Raw genomic sequence first — 18,759 nt, 5'->3', positions numbered from 1 at the left:
CCAACGCTGAGATGAGACCCCGGTTAGGAGGACAGGACTCCCAGGCCTTGGTCAGTCACGTGGACCCTAGCCACAAGCCTCACTCTCTGGAGGGCAGCCCATGTCCCTTCCCACAGCTTCCAGGCTCATACCTGCCCCCGCTTGTCCTGTGCAGAGGTGACAGTGCTGGGTCACTCAGGTGGTGGAACCTGTCTGGACGCTGGGCTCTCATTCTCCAGGCCCTGAGGCTCTGGTCACCTCAGAGGTGGAGGGTGAACCCCCAACACACACAAACCAAGTGTGGAGCAGGGTGAATGCTGAGTCTGGGGCCGTCATCACATGGCAGCGAAAGCCTGGGGGCAGGGGGAAGGGGTCCCAGGAGCAGAGGGGCTAGACCCACAGGTTTGAGGGTTATGGCAGATTGCAGACACTCCTATAAACCACCAGGAAGTGTTTCTGACTTCTGACACAGAGGCTGTGTTGCCATCACTCAAGCTTTAAAACTGCAGCTCAAAAGCAGCTAAATGTGTGTGTGCGGCTTTGTTCCAATAAAACTTTATTTACAAAATGGGCAGTGACAAAGCCTGGCTGGAGGCCTTTGCTGAGGGCTCTGGGGTCTCCACACTGGCTAGTGGCTCCTATGGCCTGAGCACCGGCGACTACTGGGTTCAAAGGCCACACAGCCCTGGACACCACCAGCACGGGTGACATTGCCCAGCAAGTGGGGATCAGTACCCCAGGGCCTCTCAGCCCCAAGTGTGCCCCCGGGGCCCTTCCTGCCCAGAGCCCAGGTCCCTGGGGCCCCTCCCCCCGATCCGCTGACCCAGTAGGAGGCCCCGGGAGCTTCCAAGCTCAGAGGGGCGGCTGAAGTCTCCCGTTGTGGATTACATGCCCGTCACTAGAGCTTGTGCCCTTGCCTGGGTCCCACTGACCTTTAGGCCAAGGAGAGGTTGGTCCTCGGGCGTCTCATAAACTTGCTTTATTTAGATTCCAAACAAACCAAAGCAGAGAGAAGAGGTGACCCCGAGTCAGTCTGTCCACTCACAAGCCGGGACCCTGAGTCTCTGGTTGCCAGGCGGGGCAGGCAGGCTAGGGTCCCTGAGCAGCATCTGGCCCACGTGGGGCCCAGGGACGCGAGCCCGGTGGCCTCCCTGGAGGCGGAGATGGGGAGGACGGCGCCGGGCCACGCGGCGCCCGGAGGTAGTGGCGGCGGCAGACAGTCGGGCGGCTGAGGTAAAATTTGTAAGTTTATTCGCAGGGATGTAGTGTCAGGACTCTTCGGTGCCTGAGTCATCCTCATCGTCCCCGAAGCAGCTGTCGGCCTCAGCCTCGCCATCCTCGTAGTAGTCGTCATAGAAGAGGTCTGAGCCTTCGTCCGGCACTGGCGCCTTGGTCTTCACGCAGTACTCAGCCAGCGTGGTGGGTACCTTCACGCCATCCCGCTCTGCGTCCACCTTGGTCCCCAGGACCTGCTTCCTGCAGAGAGACGCAGGTCAGCCTTGCTGTGGCCAATGGCCCCAGACCCACGTGGACACTCCCGTGGACAGTGCAGAGCACCCAGGGGTGACACCAGCACCAGGGGGCGCCCCAGAGCAGATGGAGCCAGACCCCTCATGGGACCGCCCATGAGTGCCCCAGGGGTTTCTGAGCACACATAGGTGCACACGCACACATATGTGCACAGAATGGGGTGACCATGGGCTGAGTAAGAGGTGGAGCGTGGGCTGTGAACCAGGAAGACCAAGAAGGTGTCAGCTTATCAGGAAGAAAAACACAGATCCCAGCTGCCGAGGAAGAGGCTGGGTGAAGTGGGAGCAGTCAGGGTGCTGGGCCGGCTCTGTGGGTGGGTGAGTCGCTCGGCACCGCAGGGCAAGGCCGGCCACAGGGCAGATGCTCGGTACACTCCTGCCAGGCCGGGGCCCAAGTCCTCCCCTCTGCACTTGAGTATCTTGCCGTCACTGGCATCACGTCTTCTGCATGTGCGTCCCGCCGGGGCTCCGACTGCACCTGCTGCCCCTGGGGTCCCACCTTCCGATGGTGCCGCTGGGCTTTCCCGAGCTCTCGCCGTGAGGTCACGAGGCTGGCCCACAGGCACGGGTCCCTAGGGCTCCGCAGGCACAGCAACACGGCAGGTGAGTGTGGGTGCTGGTGAGAACATGGACTCGTTTCTCAGGGTAAACGCTGGGGGCGGGGGAAGAGACTAGGTCGTCATGGAAACACGTGTCTGACCTACTTGCTTTTCTAAGAGACAAAGAACAGACCAAAATCCTTCTCAGAAGAGACTTATGGAAGAGTTAAGTTTGTCGTGACTTAAGTCACAGGTCCCAGGGGAACAAGTGAGAACAGCGATCACAGATCAGCTCTTAGCGACACCACTAGGTGGAGCACGCAGGCCCAGGGGCGTTGCTGGCATCGGCCGGCACTCAGGGGGTGTTTTGACCTTTCCTAAACATGCTGATCCTACCTGGCTTTGCTGCCTTTAGAAAATGATTCCAAGTCTCAGAACTGCAGCACCAGTGACACTCACTTTCGTGAGATGAGAAAACAGACCACCTTGCACAGCATGGGCCTGGTTACATGTGGAGAACCCACTCCCTGGGGAGTGGGGAAAAGCCGAAGGCCAAGTGCATACGATCACGCCCTAGTGTGCAGGGTCCTCACACAGCGTGGGGTAGGGGTTGGGAATCACTGCCCTTCTAGTTACAAAACAAAGGAAGGTGGCAAGACCCTGCTGGATCCTGGCAGACAGCAGGGTGTGTTATATCTGTGTGAGGTACATGCCGCCACACCACACACACACACACGCTCCGCAACACACACAGCATGTCCACATGTGACGGTACATACATGGACCACATGCTTCATGAGACAAAAATCCTGGCCTTTCTGGCAGGAGGAGGGCCCAGACCCATGGGCCGCTCACCGGATGATGTCCGTGTACTCGCGGTCCTTGCCTTTGCTCTCTTTCCACTTCCTGTACATCACAGAGGCGTCCACGTTGGCTGGCGAGAAGGTGTTGGGTTCGTTGAGGAGGGAAATGACACTCAGGAGGATGGTCCTGGAGGAGCAGGAGTCGGCGTGGGGGAATCCACAGCCCAGGGCACTGCCCGCCTTGGAGCCTCCCACCCTGACCCTGACCCTGACCCTCTGCCGCATGCCTAGCTCCTGGGATAGGATGTGGGGTCGGCAGCCAAGGCCAGGACCACCTTTGCTTGGGTGAAGCAGGTCTGTCCCCTCCCCAGGGTGTTCCCCCTGGAGAGTGGTTTCCCCAGGCCACCCATGCTCAGACCTGGGCTGGATGAAGGGTGCTGGGCAGGAGGCAGGGTGAGCGTAGCCCCCAGGACAAAGGGGGTCTGTGTTCTCTGGGGCTCAAGGAAGGAGGGGGGACCCCTGGGGTAGGCAGACAGGATTCCCTGAAAAGTGAAAGTCGTCGTGTCCACCTCTTTGCAACCCCATGGACTATACAGTCCATGGAATTCTCCAGGCCAGAATACTAGAGTGGGTAGCCTTTACAGTTTCCAAGGGATCTTCCCAACCCAGGGGTCGAACCCAGGTCTCCCACATTGCAGGCAGATTCATTACCACCTGAGCCACAAGGGAAGCCCAGGATTCCCTGAGGATGTTACCAAAGGTGGGTGGGGTAGTGGGTGGCAAAAGATGGGGGAAAGGCTGGCAGGGACAGGGTGTTGTGTGTGTGTAAGGATAGGAAGTTGCACCTGCCCCTGTGTCCACACCCCCAGGGTGGCCCATCTGATGCCCTCACCTGACGTTCTGTGTGGGGTTCCACCGCTCCGAGGGCAGCTCCCCGCTCTGGGGGTCATCCACTGGAGGATGGAGAATAGAGATGCAAACGTCGCCAGTCTGTAAGATATGGGGGGGCAGGGAAGAGTCAGCACCCACATGGCTCCCGTCCCCAAGCCCCCCTACCCCCCCAGGGCCCGAGGGCATGCTCACCTCATAGATGTTGGGGTGCCACATCTTGGTCAGGAACCGAAAGGCGGGAGGGGAGTAAGGGTAGTCGATGGGAAACTTGAGGCGCGCCTGGTTGGGGGAGAGCAGGGGGCTCAGTGAGTCAGGCCACCCATGGCCACACACAGCGGTTGACCTGGGACCCGCCTGCCTCTGGTGCCCCTCACGGGCCTGGGGCGTTTATGGAGTCACCTGAGTCAAGCCGACCCTGGTCCCTGCCTTGTTGCCGGGGTGTGGGCACCCCTGGGGATCAGCTCCAGGCCTGTGGTGGGACCAGAGCCCAGGGCTGGCTACCTGAGCACCATGCTGGGCGCCCAGCCTCAGTCTCCAGCTCGTGGGGAGGACTAAAATAGACGCGTGTTCACTGGGCAGGCACTGGGGGCGGAGATGAGTCAGCGACGGGCTCTCTGCCTGCAGGTGTCAGCCCTGGGGTGTCAGAAGGTAGCCGGGAAGGTCACGGGAAGACAGGGGAGGGCCCCTGTGTGAGACCTGTGCCCCTGGCTCAGCCTGTTTACGTCCCAGTCCAGGGACCCTGGCGGTGCTTCAGGCTCTCGGGGCCCCATGGGGCACTTCTGCTATGTTCCCTCTCCTCCTATCTTTGGAGAATTCTCCTCCTGGATAGGGGACGCTGGGGTCACGGGGGAGGCTCTCTGTTCTGGAGTGAGCCAACCTTGAACTCAGGTCTCAGACCCCATCGTCTCCTGCAAGCCCAGGGCTGGGTTTCTAAGTGATAGCCCGAGCCCAGCTGAGGCCTCTTCTGCCCCAGGCACCCACCAGGTCCCAGAGGTGCCTTCACCACTGTGCCAACTGAGGCTCGGTGGAAAGTAATGTGCCCAGGGGTGCACAGAATGCAGCTGTGGAGGGGCTCCCTGACCTGGTCTCTGGGGCACCCCTCAGCACAACACATGCTTTCTGGGGCCCCTGCAGCTCATAAGGGGGAATGGGTGAGGCTGGGCGGCTGAGAGGGAGGCACTGGGAAACCATGGCGGCCCCCAGGCACTTCTAGCACCCACGTCCTCTCCCCACTGCCCACCCAACCACATTGTGACAGAAGGATCCATGGGTGGCAGAACCACCGTGGGTCCCTTGCTGCCTTCCTTAAGGCCAGCCTACAGCAGACAGGATTAGGTGTGCCCCCTTTCCAGGCCATCCTTCTCTAGAAAACCAGGCTTATGCCAAAACCAGCCCTGAAGGCCCTACCAACAATCCCTTGCAAACAGTAGGCAACAGTCAGAAACCCAGGTTCTTTCTTTTCAGGCCAGAGTCCTGGCCTGGCCTTAGGTAGGACTCCCTATTCCTGCTCTGAGTAGGGCTCTTATCCTCACAGTCGGCTGCTCCCAGAAGCAGACAAAAGGGCTTTGTAGGAGGGAGGCGGGTCAAACCATTTGGTGATCAGCCTCAAATACAGGCCCCGTATGGAGAAGATGGACTTCAGATCAGATCTCAGCCTAGGGCTGTCAACCTTCAATCCCCCATCCAACTCTGGCGACCAGAGAACCTCAACCAGGGATCACCCCAGTAGTTCAGCCTGCTCCCTTAAGGCCGACAGCAGGCTTGGCTAAAACGCTAGCCAAAAGCGTAAACACAGACATTTGCCAGGGCAGCACCAGCCTGCCCCGCTCCCGCCCAGGCCTCCCAGCCAGGCCGCTGGGACCTTGGCAGGCAGCGACTGGGTGTTCCAGCTGTGAGTCCAGGACCCACCTCTCTCGCAAGGCAATCCCCTGCCTTGTCCCTCTTGCTTAAGGAGCGAAGTCCTTTGATCTGGGAGGTATCCTCCCAAGGCCATATCTGGACTCACAGCCTTTCCAGGTTTTGGTCTGAGTTCTCGTCCACACTGGACTGAGACACACAGTCAATCCCAGGGATAGCCCATGCCTCACTGCTCCCAACAACGGCTGTTAGGGAACTGCTCAGAACTCAGTTCCTCCACCCATGGGGTTTTCCAGGCAAGAGTACTGGAGTGGGTTGCCATTTTCTTCTCCACAGGATCTTCCTGACCCAGGAATCGAACCCAGATCTTCCGCATTGTAGGCAGACGGTTTACTATCTGAGCCACCAGGGAAGTCACCAGAACTCAATCACCACAGAGGGCCTAGGAGCGGCCCAGAGCAGGCAATTCAGGCCCAAGAAGCTGCCTGATCAGCAGGACCGGAGAAACGCCAGCTAGACCGCAGAGGAGCCAGAGCTTCTGAGGCCGGGCCTGTGTGGGTTCTGCAGTGTGGCTCCCAGGAACAGGGCAAAATGTGGGAGCAAGCGTCGGACAGAACAGGTTATGTAAAGATCGTGATGAAGCCCAGAGGACCTGGCCCACAGCTACTGGCCAGGGTGGCCGCTTTCCAAGCCGATCTTGGCTGCCAAGTCCATCCAGGCCTTTGTTGGAACCCGAGCAAGTGGCCGAGCCAGCCCCCAGGCGGTGGGCCTCCCTTCCCCTTCCCAAGGCCAGGGCTCTTCACAACAATGTTGGCCAGTCCTGGGGAGGCCTCTTTGTCTGCTCTGGGCAGCAAATACAGGCAGGAGAAAGGGGCGGGCACCAGGGCCTGGGGGAAGCAAAGGCCACGCACCCAAAGAGACAGGAGGGTCCCAGGTCTCCCCACTGGAGGCTTGAAGTGGCCTTAGGGGACCTGGTACTTTCTCAGGGACTCTTGGGGCCGGAGGGGAAGAGGGGGTGACCGAGGACCCTCAGCACGCCAGAGGCGGCCAGGCAGAGGAGCAAGGACAGGGGGCCCCGCGAGAAGGAGGGGGAAGAAAGGGACCCCACGAGGAGCAGGGACAGTGGGAGTGGGCCCTGCCAGCGGAGTGGGGAGGGGACAGAGGTTGGGAGGGGCTCCGAGGAGCTGGAGAAGGGGTCGCCGCCCCTCCCACCCCGCCGCTCACCTTGAAGTAGCCGCCCTCGTAGTAGGTGTTGGGGGGTCCGAAGATGGCCACCTCCCAGTTGTACAGGTCGCCCTCGTCCACCAGGGTCACCCGGAAGCCCTCCACCGGCTCCTCCTGCAGCCCCTTGAGCTCCAGCAACAACGCCTTCTGCGAGCTGGGCACCAGCGGCCGGGCCATGGCGGCGGCGGACGGGCCCGGGGCCGGGGGCGCGTGGGGCCGCGGGGCCGCGGGGCCGCGGGATGGACCGGGGCCGCCTTCCTCCTCTGCGCCGCCGCCGCCGCCGCCGCCCGGAGACCCCGGGCGCTCCACTCGCTCTGCGCCGCCGCCTGGCGCTTGCCTCCGCTGCCGCCCCCGCCCCCGCCAAGTGCGCTTGCGCGGCGCCCCCCCCCACCCCTTCCCGGATCGCGCCTGCGCGCCCGCCCGCGGGGCACGCCGGGAAGCGACCCCTCCCCCGGCCGCCGAGCGTGCCGCCGGGAGCTGGGGGCCGCGCGCGCAGGCGCTTTGGCGCTTCCGAACCCCTGGAAGGCCGCCGCTGCCCCGGCTCGGACTAACTCCCCGGACGCCTGTGCGTGGGGCCGCGGGCAGGGCAGCGCTACGGCGCGCTGCCGGGCCCGCCGCGCTTTGGGGACCTTTTTGTGACGTCCCGGCGCGGGGCGGGGCCGGGGCGGTGCCGGCACGAGCCTCAGTTTCCCCACCCGGGACCCGGTCCGGCCGCCCCGGACGCTCGAGCTGGGAGGGTTCTGTCGCTCGCAGCCCTCTCCCCACTCGGCGCACCGTCTGCAGCCTTGACTCGGCACCCGTCCCACCCGAACCCCTGACCAGAGCCCTGCTCCCTGGGGCCGGACGCCCACGCAGATCTGGATGGGAGAGTAGGGGTAGAGCCTGCCCCTACTCCGCAGGTGACAGCTCGCCATGAAGGTGGGCTTGACGCCCGTGGCCAGTGGTGGCCTCGTGGCGGGGGACCCGGGCTGCCAACAGCTGCGCCAACACCTGGCGCGGGGCTGAGCCTGTTCCTTCCCCCAGGTGCCCTGACATCTGGCCCTGGGCTGGTCACCACTGAGGACAGTCAGGTAGACCCGTCCGGAGGAGGAAAACAAAATGTTGTCACCTGTGGAACGAATGGAGGACTCAGAACCCCTGGGCAGAGTAACAGCTTCATCAGTACAGAGGGCTGTGCCCTGCACCTTGTGGGACCTGGAGGGGACCCTCATCTATAAAGTGGGCTGCACACCCTGCTTTGTCTAGTATTCTAAGTGCTCTCTGTTCCTCCTTCTCTGCCCATAGCATCAACAACATAGCATTGGCATGGGGCAGTTTGTTGATTAGTAGTAATTAGAATGAATTATGATTCTTCCAGAGGAGTTTGCCAACGTACACCCCACATCACAGGAGTTTGGAATGGGTGGGGGCTCAGCTAGAAAATGTAAAGGGAGGTGCTAGGTTTATGGGCCCTCCAGTCAGTCCCCCCCACATGAGGCTGTGTCCCTCCAGGAAAGCCCACACCTTGGACTCTGAAACATCCTGGGGTGGTGGCCACCTGGGGTTTCTACTTGCCTGTTTTCCAGCCATAGCACCTCCATTTTCCTGTGGAGGTACCCATTTTTAGCCTGCAAGCTTTGAATTGGACTGACCCCTAGCCCTGGCTGCAGAGCTGGGTCATCCAACCAATGTCCTAGGGCCCCTGGCTGCAGTGGTTCATTTGGGGACAGCATGTGACTTGGTCTTTTTCTGGGGACACGATGCTGGGGTGACTGAGCTGGGAGAACTTGGGCCTGCAGCTAAAGGACCATCTCATCACCACGAGGCCTGTGAAAAAAGTTGGCCCTCAGGAAAGCTGAACTGCCTGATGGGAACGTGCTGATGATCCTGTTTGTGCTCTGGATCCAGCCATGCCTGACCTCCCCCTGCAGTAATGCAAGTAATTAAATTATTTCTTTTTTTGTTATGCCAGTTTGAGTTGAGCCTTCCATCACATGCCATAGAAGAGCCCTGAATTCAAATCTAGGTTCTGCCATAAACTTGGAAATGGTCCTCAAGTGCTAAACCTTCCAGAACTGTGAGATAATGAACTTGTGTTGTTGTGGGGTTTTTCTGGGGTTTTGTTTTGTTTTTCAAGTGGTTTGTTACTGCAGCCACAGGAAATGAATACCCTGGCTTCTGTGAGTGTAGATTCTTCCTCTGGAAAAGTGATTGATTAATTCATGACCTTCCATAGACATATTCAGGTACAGCAGTGAATAAAATTTATAAAAACCCCTGCTTTTGGGGAGACAGGAATAAAGGACAGAAGCAAGTTGTTAAGCAACTTCTGGTAGCAGTAATTGTTATGAAGGAATATAGAGCATAGTGAAGCATTAGCAATGGGAGTGGAGCAGACATGTTATTTTAGATGGGGATTGGGGGAGGCGCTTCTCCGGAAGTGGCATTTGAACAGAGACCAGAAAGGAGTGAGCCACAAGGGTCTGGAGGAATAGTGTCACAGAAAAAGGAATAGTATGTGCAAAGGCCTGAAGCAGGGACAAACCAGACTAGCTGGAGACCAGTGTGCATGGCCCAGTGAGGGGACAGAGGCAAGGATAGACGCTGAGGAGTCTCCCTACCCAGCCTTCCTGAGTGCTCACTTTGTTCACAGGCCATGTGGTGACCAGATGGCTCCAGGATCCAGGCCCAGGTCTTCTCAGCACAGCAGCTCCAGGAAAAGTCCCAGGGCTGTGCGTCTCGTTGGCCAGCTGGGAGTCACATGCTGTTCCTGAACCAATCACTGAGGCTGGGGTGCATGGAGCACTCCTGGGCTGGTGGGGATGTGGGCTGGACCAGTGTGGGGAGGAGCAGGCAGGATGAAGCTATAATGTGCAACCAACAGGATGCAGAGAAGGCCCCGCTAACAGGACAGGGAAGGCACCCAGGTCAAGCCCCAGTCCTGGGCAGGGAGGCTTCCTCAGAGACCACAAACTCCAGAGGAGCCCCAGGACCAGGGAGGCTGTCCGGAGGCTCCATCCTGGATGTGACAGGCCCAGGATGATCTTGGGATGTCCCTGAGGAGATGCTCAGCAGGTGGTTTGTTCTCCAGGGCTGGAGCAGAGCAGAGCTGGGCTCGAGACATGAATTTGAGACTCCTTGGTGACCAGGCAGTAATTCAAGCTGCGGCCCCGGTAAGATGCCAAGTGAGGAGGAAGCATGAGAGGAGAGGCCCCTAGCAGAGCACAAGGACACCTGCCCTCCCCTGGGAAACTGGGGGAGAGGAGGAGACTTCTGGGGCCTGTGGAGTGTGGAAGGCAGGGAGGCTAGCGCCCACGCTGCCATGAGGCCAGGTAAACAGGATGGCTCAGCTTCCCCAGGTCATGCCTGTAAAGGTCAAGCCAGGACTTCTGAACCCAAGACCAGGCGTGATGGTGACTCAGGGGAGGCGGTGAGGGAAGGTGGACGGGACAGGAGATGTGACCCCAGCTGGTCACAGCCCGACCCAGGGTCGGCCTCAGCCCGACCCAGGCGGGGCGGGGGGAGTTGGGGGTTGGCCCTGAAATGTGAGCTGTCCCCAGAGGTAGCTTCCCTTGAGGCAAGCAGACCAGCTTAGACCTCTGGCCAGTCCTTCACTGGCCACGCCCCCAGAGGTCCCCCACTGGTCATCCCCTGGTGGTCACTGGCCACTCCTGTCCCAGAGTGGGTGATGGGGCCTCCTGGGCCACGTGGCTCCTCTGCAGTGGGGCAGCTGTGAGCCTCCTTAGCTGGAAAGAGGATCTGGTGGCACCAGTGACGGCTTCTACGTACTGTCCAGCCCTGTTTCTGATAACTGGAGGGAGAGGTCGCCCCGGGGGACCACAGAGGTTACTGGCGGCTGCCAGGGCCCAAGAGTAGGCCCTGCTTACTGACTGGAGCTCCTGCATGAACCTTCTGGTTATGGAACAAATGACCCCACAACTTTGAGGTTTGAAACAATAACACTCATTCATTTACCCCAAAGCAGGAGCTGCCAGTCAGGTACCTCCAGGTGGCTTGGGCCTCCTCACAGCATGGCCGCTGCATGCCATGCCAGCACCCACAGGGGTACCTGTCGCCTTTCATGACAATAGGTACACAGAGCCAAGTACTGTCACAAAAGCCACCAAGGGGGGGCGGGGCTCAGTTTCCATCTCTTTCCTGCCCCTGGAGGGGGTTGGGAGATTCTGGAAGAGCCAGTGGGAAAAGAAAGGAAGCTGAAGCTGTTACTGGTTTATCGGTTACTGGCCAAGGGCAGGTGCTGGGAAACTGGAGGAGGCAAGCTGGCTCCTGCCAAAGGTAGCTGGAAAAAGGCTTTAGATTCCGTCCTTGTGTGGTCTCCCTCAGTCAGAACAGGGGTGGCCTGGGTCCCATTTAACAGAGGAGGAAGCTGAGGCTGGACCTGCCTGCACCTGGTCTGGGCTAGCAGTGTGCTTCCTGCTGAGTCCTGGGCCCAGGAAGTGATCCCGCTGGTGGGAGGGGGACACCCAGGTGCTTGGTGACTGGTGTGCCTGGATCCTGGATGAGTTCCCCGCCCCTTCCCCCACCCTGTGGTGGTGGAGGTGGTGTGGGTGACTGGGGCTTAGGGCCCTGCTGGCCCCTTGCTGGTGGTGTGACCTCTGCTCCTCTGGGCTTGGGTTTCACCATCTGCCAGATGAGGGCAAGTGGTTTACTTTCTGCATAGGACAGTGGTGAGGCAAGACACTGCAGGCCTTGGACTTGTTGGCCATTTCCGTCATCACTATCATGATTACCGGCCCAGCTGACCTCTTCCCTTGGCAGCTGGGGTAAACTGAGGACCAGAGAGGACCTGATCCGGTGGGGTGCTCGGGGAGGGACGGCTGGGGCAGCCCGTGCCTCCCAGATCTTGGGGCTGTGGGTCCAAGGCATCTCAGTGGATGTCCCAGTGCCCTCCACTCCCATGAAGCCGAATGCTGGGGCACCCTGGTTTCTGGGCAGCGGTGGAACCCGCTGGGGCTGGCTGGGATGCGCCCGAGTGGAGAGCGTTTCCAGGGACGTGTGACTGGACATGGGCGCTCACACACACATCAGGTCAGCCTGGGGAACAGACTTTATTTCTGCTCAGGAGAGGCGAACCTTCGTGAATGTGCGGAGAGGGACCCTCGCCCCCTCCCCCGCTGAAGGGGGCTGAGGCATCATTCCAGGTGGGAAGCTGGCATGCAGGGACACCCCAGTCCTGGGCCCCGGAAGTGTTCCGCCCAGAAGCAGGTGAGCAGGCCCTGAGGGCCTTGTATGTCCAGGCGGAGGAGGAGGCTGCGGCGGAGGGCGGGGCTCAGCCCACGGGCTTGACCTTAGCGATGAAGAGGGCGGCGGCCTTCTCCAGGAACTCCTCCCGAGTCATGGGGGCGCTGGGTCGCCGGGCCACCAGTGCGCGGTCCATAGCCAGCGCCAGGCTGTCGGGCCCCAGGCGCGAGCCCGCCTCCAGGTAGCGCGCGGGCGCGGTGTCGTCGCTGGCCTGCAGGGCCCCCTCCAGCGTGTCCAGCACGGCCTGGCCCAAGCGGCGGTCGACCACGGCCAGGCCCGGGTCCTCCAGCAGCCGGTAGAGGGCGCCGGCGCGCGCCACGAACTCCAGCAGCACGAAACAGGTGAGCATCCCCGCGCGGAACACGGCCAGCGGCACTGCCTCGTGGTCCCGGCACTGGATCTTGCGCAGCAGTGGCGCCACCACCTCCTCGGGGGCCTCTCCGTCGCGGCAGATGCGCTTCAGCAGCTCGCTATACGTGCGCCCGTCCAGCCCCGGCTTCTTCTTGCGCCCGCTGGCGCTCAGGCACTCGTAGGCCACGCCGACGTTGTTGTTGAAGGCCGTCCTGCGGGCGGAGGGGGCGTCGGCTCGCACTAGAGGCCTGCTCCAGCCCCCCAACCTCAACACCCCGGCCCCTCCTGCCTCAGGTCCGTTCCACCAACTGTGCCCTGACCTGGAACGCCCTCCCCAGATCTCCCCGAGATCCGCACATGCTCCGCCGAGTCTGTGCTCAGCCGTCTGTGTTCAGCATCACGTCTAGGGCCGTGTCCTCCCCGACCCCCTAACCCCTTCCTATACTTATCTTCACGGAGTCCTCCTGAGTTCCCTTCCTCCCATCACCGGCTCTGGAGCCTGTCTGGGAGTTCATCTGTCGGGTCACTCATTACAGTCCCAGTGCCCACACCACCGCCTAGGAGCTAGAGAAACAGCTGCGGACTCTGCCAACGGGCTCCTGCCCACGGACTTTCCACCTCAGAGGTGTCACTTATCTGTCACTTTCCACCTCAGAGGTGCCTCTTATCTGAGTTAACTCATTCCACCTGTGCAGGCCCAGAGTCTGTAACCCAGGGTGTGGCTCAAGGCCGCTGATGCTGCTTTGTAAGTTTATCCGCAAGCAGCCACATCAACCCAGACACACTGCCTCCTTCCTCCACAGATCACATTAGGAATGGCCCCAGTGCTGACACTACTTACTGCTTGCCCCACGAAGCCATGAGGTCCCCCCTTGCTGCGCCCTGGCCATGCCAGGAGCCTCCCAGGTGGTCATGTGCGGGCTTGGGTCAGCCTGGGTGCATACTCCAATCCCCCCCTTGACAGCTGGCACCCTGCCTCAGCTCTAAAGCAAAGGCGAAAGTGAGGCTTGGGGCAGCTGATGGCCAGGTCAGGGGTCCCACAGAGGAAGAGGCAGCCCACGGCTCACATCCTTTCTGGGAGCCTGGCTCCATTCTTATGTGAGACACGGCATGCCACCCGACTGTACTGGCCAGCGTGGGTGGGAGCCTGGTCCACACTGGGCCAGAGCAGGGCAGGGTCCAGCTCACCCAGTGAGCTCCAGGAGTCAAGGCCCCTTACAGAGGAGGAGCCGCGGTGCAGAGGGGAGAGGGCAGGACCTGGGGTCTTGCCCAGCTGGGATTCACTTCTCAGTTCTAGGACAATGTGCTGGGGCTTTAGGGTGTGAAGTGAAGTGTGAAGTGTGAGGGTGCCAGGCCCTCCCTTTGCACAACTGGTATTGCGTTAGCTGCTGCTACTTCGAAACAACCCCTTGTGGGAGCTTCTGTTTTCAGCTCCTTTCCCCGGGACAAAGGTCTCTGCTGGGAGCAAGCCTGGTGGTGATGATGCTGGGGCCAGCTTGGTGGCTGCGTAGCAGTTAAGCCCACACCTAGATCATGTCGCAGACTGAGTCAGAACTGGGAGCGGCTTGAATGGGTGGTCCCAGCTTGGTCTGCAGCTAGGACCCTGGTGGGGGCCCCTCCTCTGAAGGCTCGCTGTGGAAGCCCCTCCCCAGGGGCAGCGTCAGCACGCTCAGGTTACAATGCTCGCCCCCTGAGTGGGTGACAGGCAAGGTGGTGATGCGGGCTGGTCTGGTTTGATATGAGAGGCAGCTGCCTGAGGTTGTGAATACAGGGGGCTCTCAGAGGCATCTTGGCGGCAGGGTATCCCACCCCACGAGGGTGTGGCCCACTTCCCATGGAGGGTCCACTCCTGCAACCCTGGGTGAGCAGTGCCCTGTTGATTCTGCAGCAGCCGTGAGGCCATTGAGGTTTCAGGTGCCTGTCCCTGTGGCCTGACAGCTCATCCATCAACCACTCAGCTCTGCCTGAAGTCTCCCCCAGGAACCTGGTCAACCAGCCAGTTGTTCTAAGTGACTCACTCGCTCTGGAGTTGGTCAGTGCTGTTCCTGGCCGGTCTAGACCTGTGCCGGTTCTATCCACTGTGCCGTTTTCCTCATCTGGAGAGTAAGTGTTCTAGCCTGTGTCTCAGAATTCTTGGGAGGACAGAGATTAGTTTTTGTGCCTGGTGTGAGGCTGGGGTCCCACGTTTTCTTGTCACTCACTGTCACTAGCTGCCATGCAGCCTTGTCCAGGTGCTGTTTACCATGGGCTCCCAGCCTTGTGGGCAAGAGGATGCATAGCAGGCAGTGATGGCCCAGGGAGATGAGATCATCAGGGGAGAAGACGGAGGAAGGCCACACCCCACCCCAAGGCTGTTCTGCTGGGGGTTCCAGTTGAGAAGGGGCACAGGGTCTGCCGCTCTGGTCCTCAGGCTCCCCCTGTGCCAGCTCCCACAGAGAGGAGTTTACAGAGCACGTTGGGCACTTGCTAAAAAGGACCAATTTATGGGTCGTGTCACAGAGACACGCTGTAGACAGAGGGTTCTCGATGGGGTGACTCTGCCCCCAGGGGACACTAGTGATGATGTCTGGGGGCAGTTTTGTTTGTCACCATTGGGTGGGTGGAGGCCCAGGAAGCTGCTCACAACTGCAGGACCCCCTACAGAGTGACCTCCTGCACCCACACAATGTCAGAGAGCCGAGGGGGAAGGGGCTCTGGTTCAGTGTTTGAAGAGATGGGGTCCTCTCCTTGCTCACAGCCTTTGCCTTCATACTTGCCCCTCTGAGTCACGCGGTGTAAACCAGGGTGGCCCCCAGCATCTGTAAGTCCCCTCTCCCCCACTGACTCAGGTGTGTGTGGAATGTGTACATCTCAGGACTTCAGAGGTCACATGGTCATGGAATGCAGGGTCTCCTGGGGGTTTGTGGAATCCTTTATCTCACCGTGTCTCATCTGGGGAGATTCTGCCCCCAGGGGACACGGGGTGATGTCTGGGGACATCTGTGCTTGTTATGGGGGAGGGCTCTTGGCATTCGGTGGGTGGGGAGCAGGGAGGCTGCCCCATACCCTCATGGTACCCAGGACACCCCCACAGAGGATGCTGTGAGCCGAGGACACTATGGTGCTTCTGCGTGTTTTCTGGGGCGACAGGGCCTGCAGGGGTTGGCACTCTTGCTGCTACTCTCAGCATGTGGCGTGGCTGCCCTACAGCATCGACTGTGTGTGCTCTGGGGGCTGGTGGGCTGTTGGCTCCACTGTCTACCAACACGTGTCATTTCCCCACCTCAGCAGAGGGGATTTACGTTGAGTTCGCCCCAAATCTTTCGTGCTGAGGTCACTCTCAAGAGCAGCCTCAGGAAACCCCAGCCATCACAGCACTGGGGCTGCCTGGCCTCAGGCAGACCCACGCCCGGGACCCGCCTGGTTTGGCTTCTGCTTCTGACCTGGCAGCTGAGGTGACCGGGCTTTCGCCTGGGAAGCCACCTCTGAGATCAGGGAGACCAGGTGCACCACTAGCCCTGGTCGTTCACCCTACCCACTCCTTTCCCTTGGAGCCTCCCGCCGACAACTCCAGCAGTCCTGCAGCCTGGTGGACAGGGTGTCATCCCCTCACCCCCCACGTGCGCAGTGCAGGTATGCCCAGAACCTGTGGGTGTGACCTTGTCTGGAAGTAGGGTCTTTGTGGATGTAATCAGTTCAGGATCTGGAGATGAGATGAGCCTTAAACCCAACACCAACTATCCATTAGAGACAGACACCGAGGGTGGGGGACTTGGCTGGCCAAGGATGTTCACAATGCCCTGAAGGGAAAGAGGCCTGAAGGACCTCCCCCAATAGCTTCAGGGGATTGGGGAGCATAGCCCTGTAGCCCCTGGATTTCTGGCTTTGGCCCCCAGGCTGTGGGAGAATACATTTCTGCTGCTTTGAGTCATGAGCTTGTGGTAAATTGCTTACAGCAGCCCCAGGACACTCAAGCAGCCCCTGGGTTCTAAATCCTACACGTCTCATATGCTCTCACCTCGAGGGCCACTGGACATGGGGTGGCCGGCAGCTCACAGGTATCTGTGTGGATTAGGAAAAGCACTGCAAAAAGCCTTCACATAAAGGTCCTGGTCTGTGATGTCTAGGGGCTGAGTGGTTTGTGCAGTGCTTGACCTGGACAAGGACTTGACGGCCCTGCTGCTGACTATTCTCCTTGGAATGTGTCCTGGGTGCCCCTATCTTCTGCTTCCCTCCTTCATGTCTACTCTGCCTTCTCACACTTTCCCGTGGGTGTGCTGAGGCTGGGGCTCCTCAGAGTCGGGTCCTGGGCTCTTCTCAGCTCCCCTGAGGCCTCCATAATGCCCCTCTCCCCATGACAACCTCCTGCCCCTGTTACAAGTCTCAGCTGCAGACGTGAGTGTCCACCTTCCAGCTGCAAGGTTTTCCCAGCACCCGATTGACCAGTGACCTTTCCTCTCACAGACCACATGGGGCTGCTCCTGTACAACCCCCAGCCGCCTGGGCCCCCGGAGAACCCATGCATGCCCACCAGTCACCCCTACCCCCTACCCCCCACCCTCACCAGACCCCTATCTCCAGGTACTCCCTTTTCTGGCTATCACTTCAGACACCCCCCGGCTCACCCTCCTTCTGGCCTCTCTGCTCCTTGACTCAGGAGGATGCTCCCAGGCAGGTGGGTGCTGGGTTCAGGCTGAAACGCTCCCTTGCTTGGCTTCCCTCCCTCTCCTGGGTTCTTTGGGGACCCCTTCAACATCTGAGTTCAAGCTCACCCACGTCCAGCGGCCACCCTGTCTGGTTGATGCTGCGAGTCAGACGGCTTCTCCCCATCCACCTGACCCGGTCCATTCACTCACCCTTCCCCTAACTCAGAGCTATGAGGGGGTGGGGTGGGGGGAGGCGCCATTCCCTCCACCGCCCCATGCTTCAGCTCTTCCCCTTCCCCACTGGTCCCACACTACAGCACCGCAGTCTCCAGACCAGCGCACCCCGTACCTCGTGTCCGCAATACCCTTCCCTGTGTATCATGCGAGCCCCTTCCTGGACGCCCCTCCTGCCCGCAGGGGACCTCCCCGTAGAGTAGGGGCCTCGAATGACTCGTTTGCTCCCCGTCTCCACGACCCAGCCCTGTAAATACTCATTTTCTGATTAGAATGGGCAGGGTTCTCCACGCTGGGAACGCGGGAGCTAGGAGGGACCAAGTCCTGTGTGGGCTCCATGATTTTCAAAAGTGGGGTGGGGTGCACGGGGAAACTCGGCATCTGCAAAGAGGCATCACCAAATATCAAGTCGACCAGAAGTACCAGCGCCAGCACTCAGCTGGGTGGCCCCACCGGGGCCCTGGAGCCCCGCGCGGCCCACGCCCCTCCTGCGCCAGACGCAGCTGCCTACAGTTCCCAGTACGCCCCCGCGCTCGTGCACCGGCGCCGAGGGTGGGAGCCGCGCGGAGCCCGCTGGGAGTTGAAGTCCGGCTGCGGCCCCTACCCGTCCAGGCCCGGCCCAGCCCCGCACCTCTGGGAGTGGTGAGCCAGGCGAAGATGCCACAGTGCGCGGCCCAGGCGCTGCTGCTGCAGCAGGAGCTGGCCTGGAGGCTCCCCGGCGCCACCGTTTACAGGAGACCGCAGGCCCATGTTCTCGAAGTAGTGCGCCAGAAAGGCGATGGGCTCCTCCGGTCGCGCCTCTAGCACCTTTAGCAGGGCCGCGCGTAGCATCTCCGTCACGCCGACCTGTCGCAGGAAGTCCTCTTCACTCTCGGTCGTCGCCGCCGCTCTGGACACTCCCGGCCGGCCGCTGTCTGTGAAACTAGTTGCCTGTGCCACCGCCTGCCGCCGCTTCTCCACTGCCGCCATCTTCGCTGAGGGCAGAGAGACCGGAAGCGCTGCCATATCTCACAGTGCGCTGCCGTTTCAGAGCGGCCATCTTGTTTAAGGGCAGAGGGCACCAGAATCTCTCTGAGAGAGACTTACGAAATGACCAGGGCAGGCCACCCTTTTCTCTAGATTCTAATAGGCACTGTCTCCAGGTTTCCTCTTTATGTGTGCTGCTTGACTTTCCTGGCTTAGACGCGGAGCTTAAATTTTGCCAGACTCCAAAATGGACCCCAGGAAGGGCTTGGTTTCAGGTATGAAGCCGATTGCTTGCCATCTTGGTAATGGGAGAGTCCTTTCTTAGCCTGGTCCCCTAGCAACAGGTCTCCTTGGTTATCAGGGAAGCCCTGCCAAGCTGGGGCGGGTGGCTCCACCCCAACGTCGAGACTAGGCGCCGCTCTCGCCCGCTTTTTTGATTTTAAACTCGGAGGCTTTGTGCTCAGCCTGGCCTTCAGCCTAATCCAATCTCCGTGTGAGTTTGTAGCTCTCCTCGTGCGGA

General features: G+C 60.4%; 2 protein-coding genes across 3 annotated transcripts; both read right to left on the bottom strand.

Moving 5' to 3' along the window:
* Positions 1–943: 943 nt before the first annotated feature.
* CDC34 (cell division cycle 34, ubiqiutin conjugating enzyme) lies at positions 944–7,177 on the bottom strand. Of its 2 annotated transcripts, XM_065918410.1 has the most exons (6): positions 6,823–7,177; positions 3,934–4,020; positions 3,743–3,840; positions 2,903–3,037; positions 2,008–2,220; positions 1,325–1,455 (listed from the first exon to the last, which is right to left on the bottom strand). In XM_065918410.1, exons 1-5 carry the CDS (start codon positions 6,997–6,999, stop codon positions 2,052–2,054), a joined length of 666 nt encoding a protein of 221 aa, XP_065774482.1. In that variant the 5' UTR covers positions 7,000–7,177; the 3' UTR covers positions 1,325–1,455; positions 2,008–2,051. The 2 variants fall into 2 exon arrangements, with proteins under 2 accessions (XP_065774481.1, XP_065774482.1); XM_065918409.1 differs by lacking the exon at positions 2,008–2,220 and having other exon boundaries at positions 944–1,455.
* Positions 7,178–11,863: 4,686 nt separating this feature from the next.
* Positions 11,864–18,263, bottom strand: TPGS1 (tubulin polyglutamylase complex subunit 1). The gene is made up of 2 exons (XM_065918408.1): positions 17,905–18,263; positions 11,864–12,626 (listed from the first exon to the last, which is right to left on the bottom strand). Exons 1-2 carry the CDS (start codon positions 18,240–18,242, stop codon positions 12,092–12,094), a joined length of 873 nt encoding a protein of 290 aa, XP_065774480.1. The 5' UTR covers positions 18,243–18,263; the 3' UTR covers positions 11,864–12,091.
* Positions 18,264–18,759: the final 496 nt, after the last annotated feature.

Source organism: Muntiacus reevesi, chromosome 1, assembly GCF_963930625.1.
Source record: "Muntiacus reevesi chromosome 1, mMunRee1.1, whole genome shotgun sequence".
Taxonomy (NCBI): Eukaryota; Metazoa; Chordata; class Mammalia; order Artiodactyla; family Cervidae; genus Muntiacus; species Muntiacus reevesi.
This window is presented reverse-complemented; position numbering and strand designations above follow the sequence as displayed.

Excerpts from the sequence above, each read along its gene's own strand:
- CDC34 (XM_065918409.1), bottom strand. The coding sequence starts at position 6,999 with ATGGCCCGGCCGCTGGTGCCCAGCTCGCAGAAGGCGTTGTTGCTGGAG. Across the intron at positions 4,021-6,822 it reads ACGAGGGCGGCTACTTCAAG|GCGCGCCTCAAGTTTCCCAT; the intron begins GTGAGCGGCGGG and ends TCCCCCAACCAG. Across the intron at positions 1,456-2,902 it reads GAGTACACGGACATCATCCG|GAAGCAGGTCCTGGGGACCA; the intron begins GTGAGCGGCCCA and ends GTCTCTCTGCAG.
- TPGS1 (XM_065918408.1), bottom strand. The coding sequence starts at position 18,242 with ATGGCGGCAGTGGAGAAGCGGCGGCAGGCGGTGGCACAGGCAACTAGT. Across the intron at positions 12,627-17,904 it reads CTGGCTCACCACTCCCAGAG|GACGGCCTTCAACAACAACG; the intron begins GTGCGGGGCTGG and ends CTCCGCCCGCAG.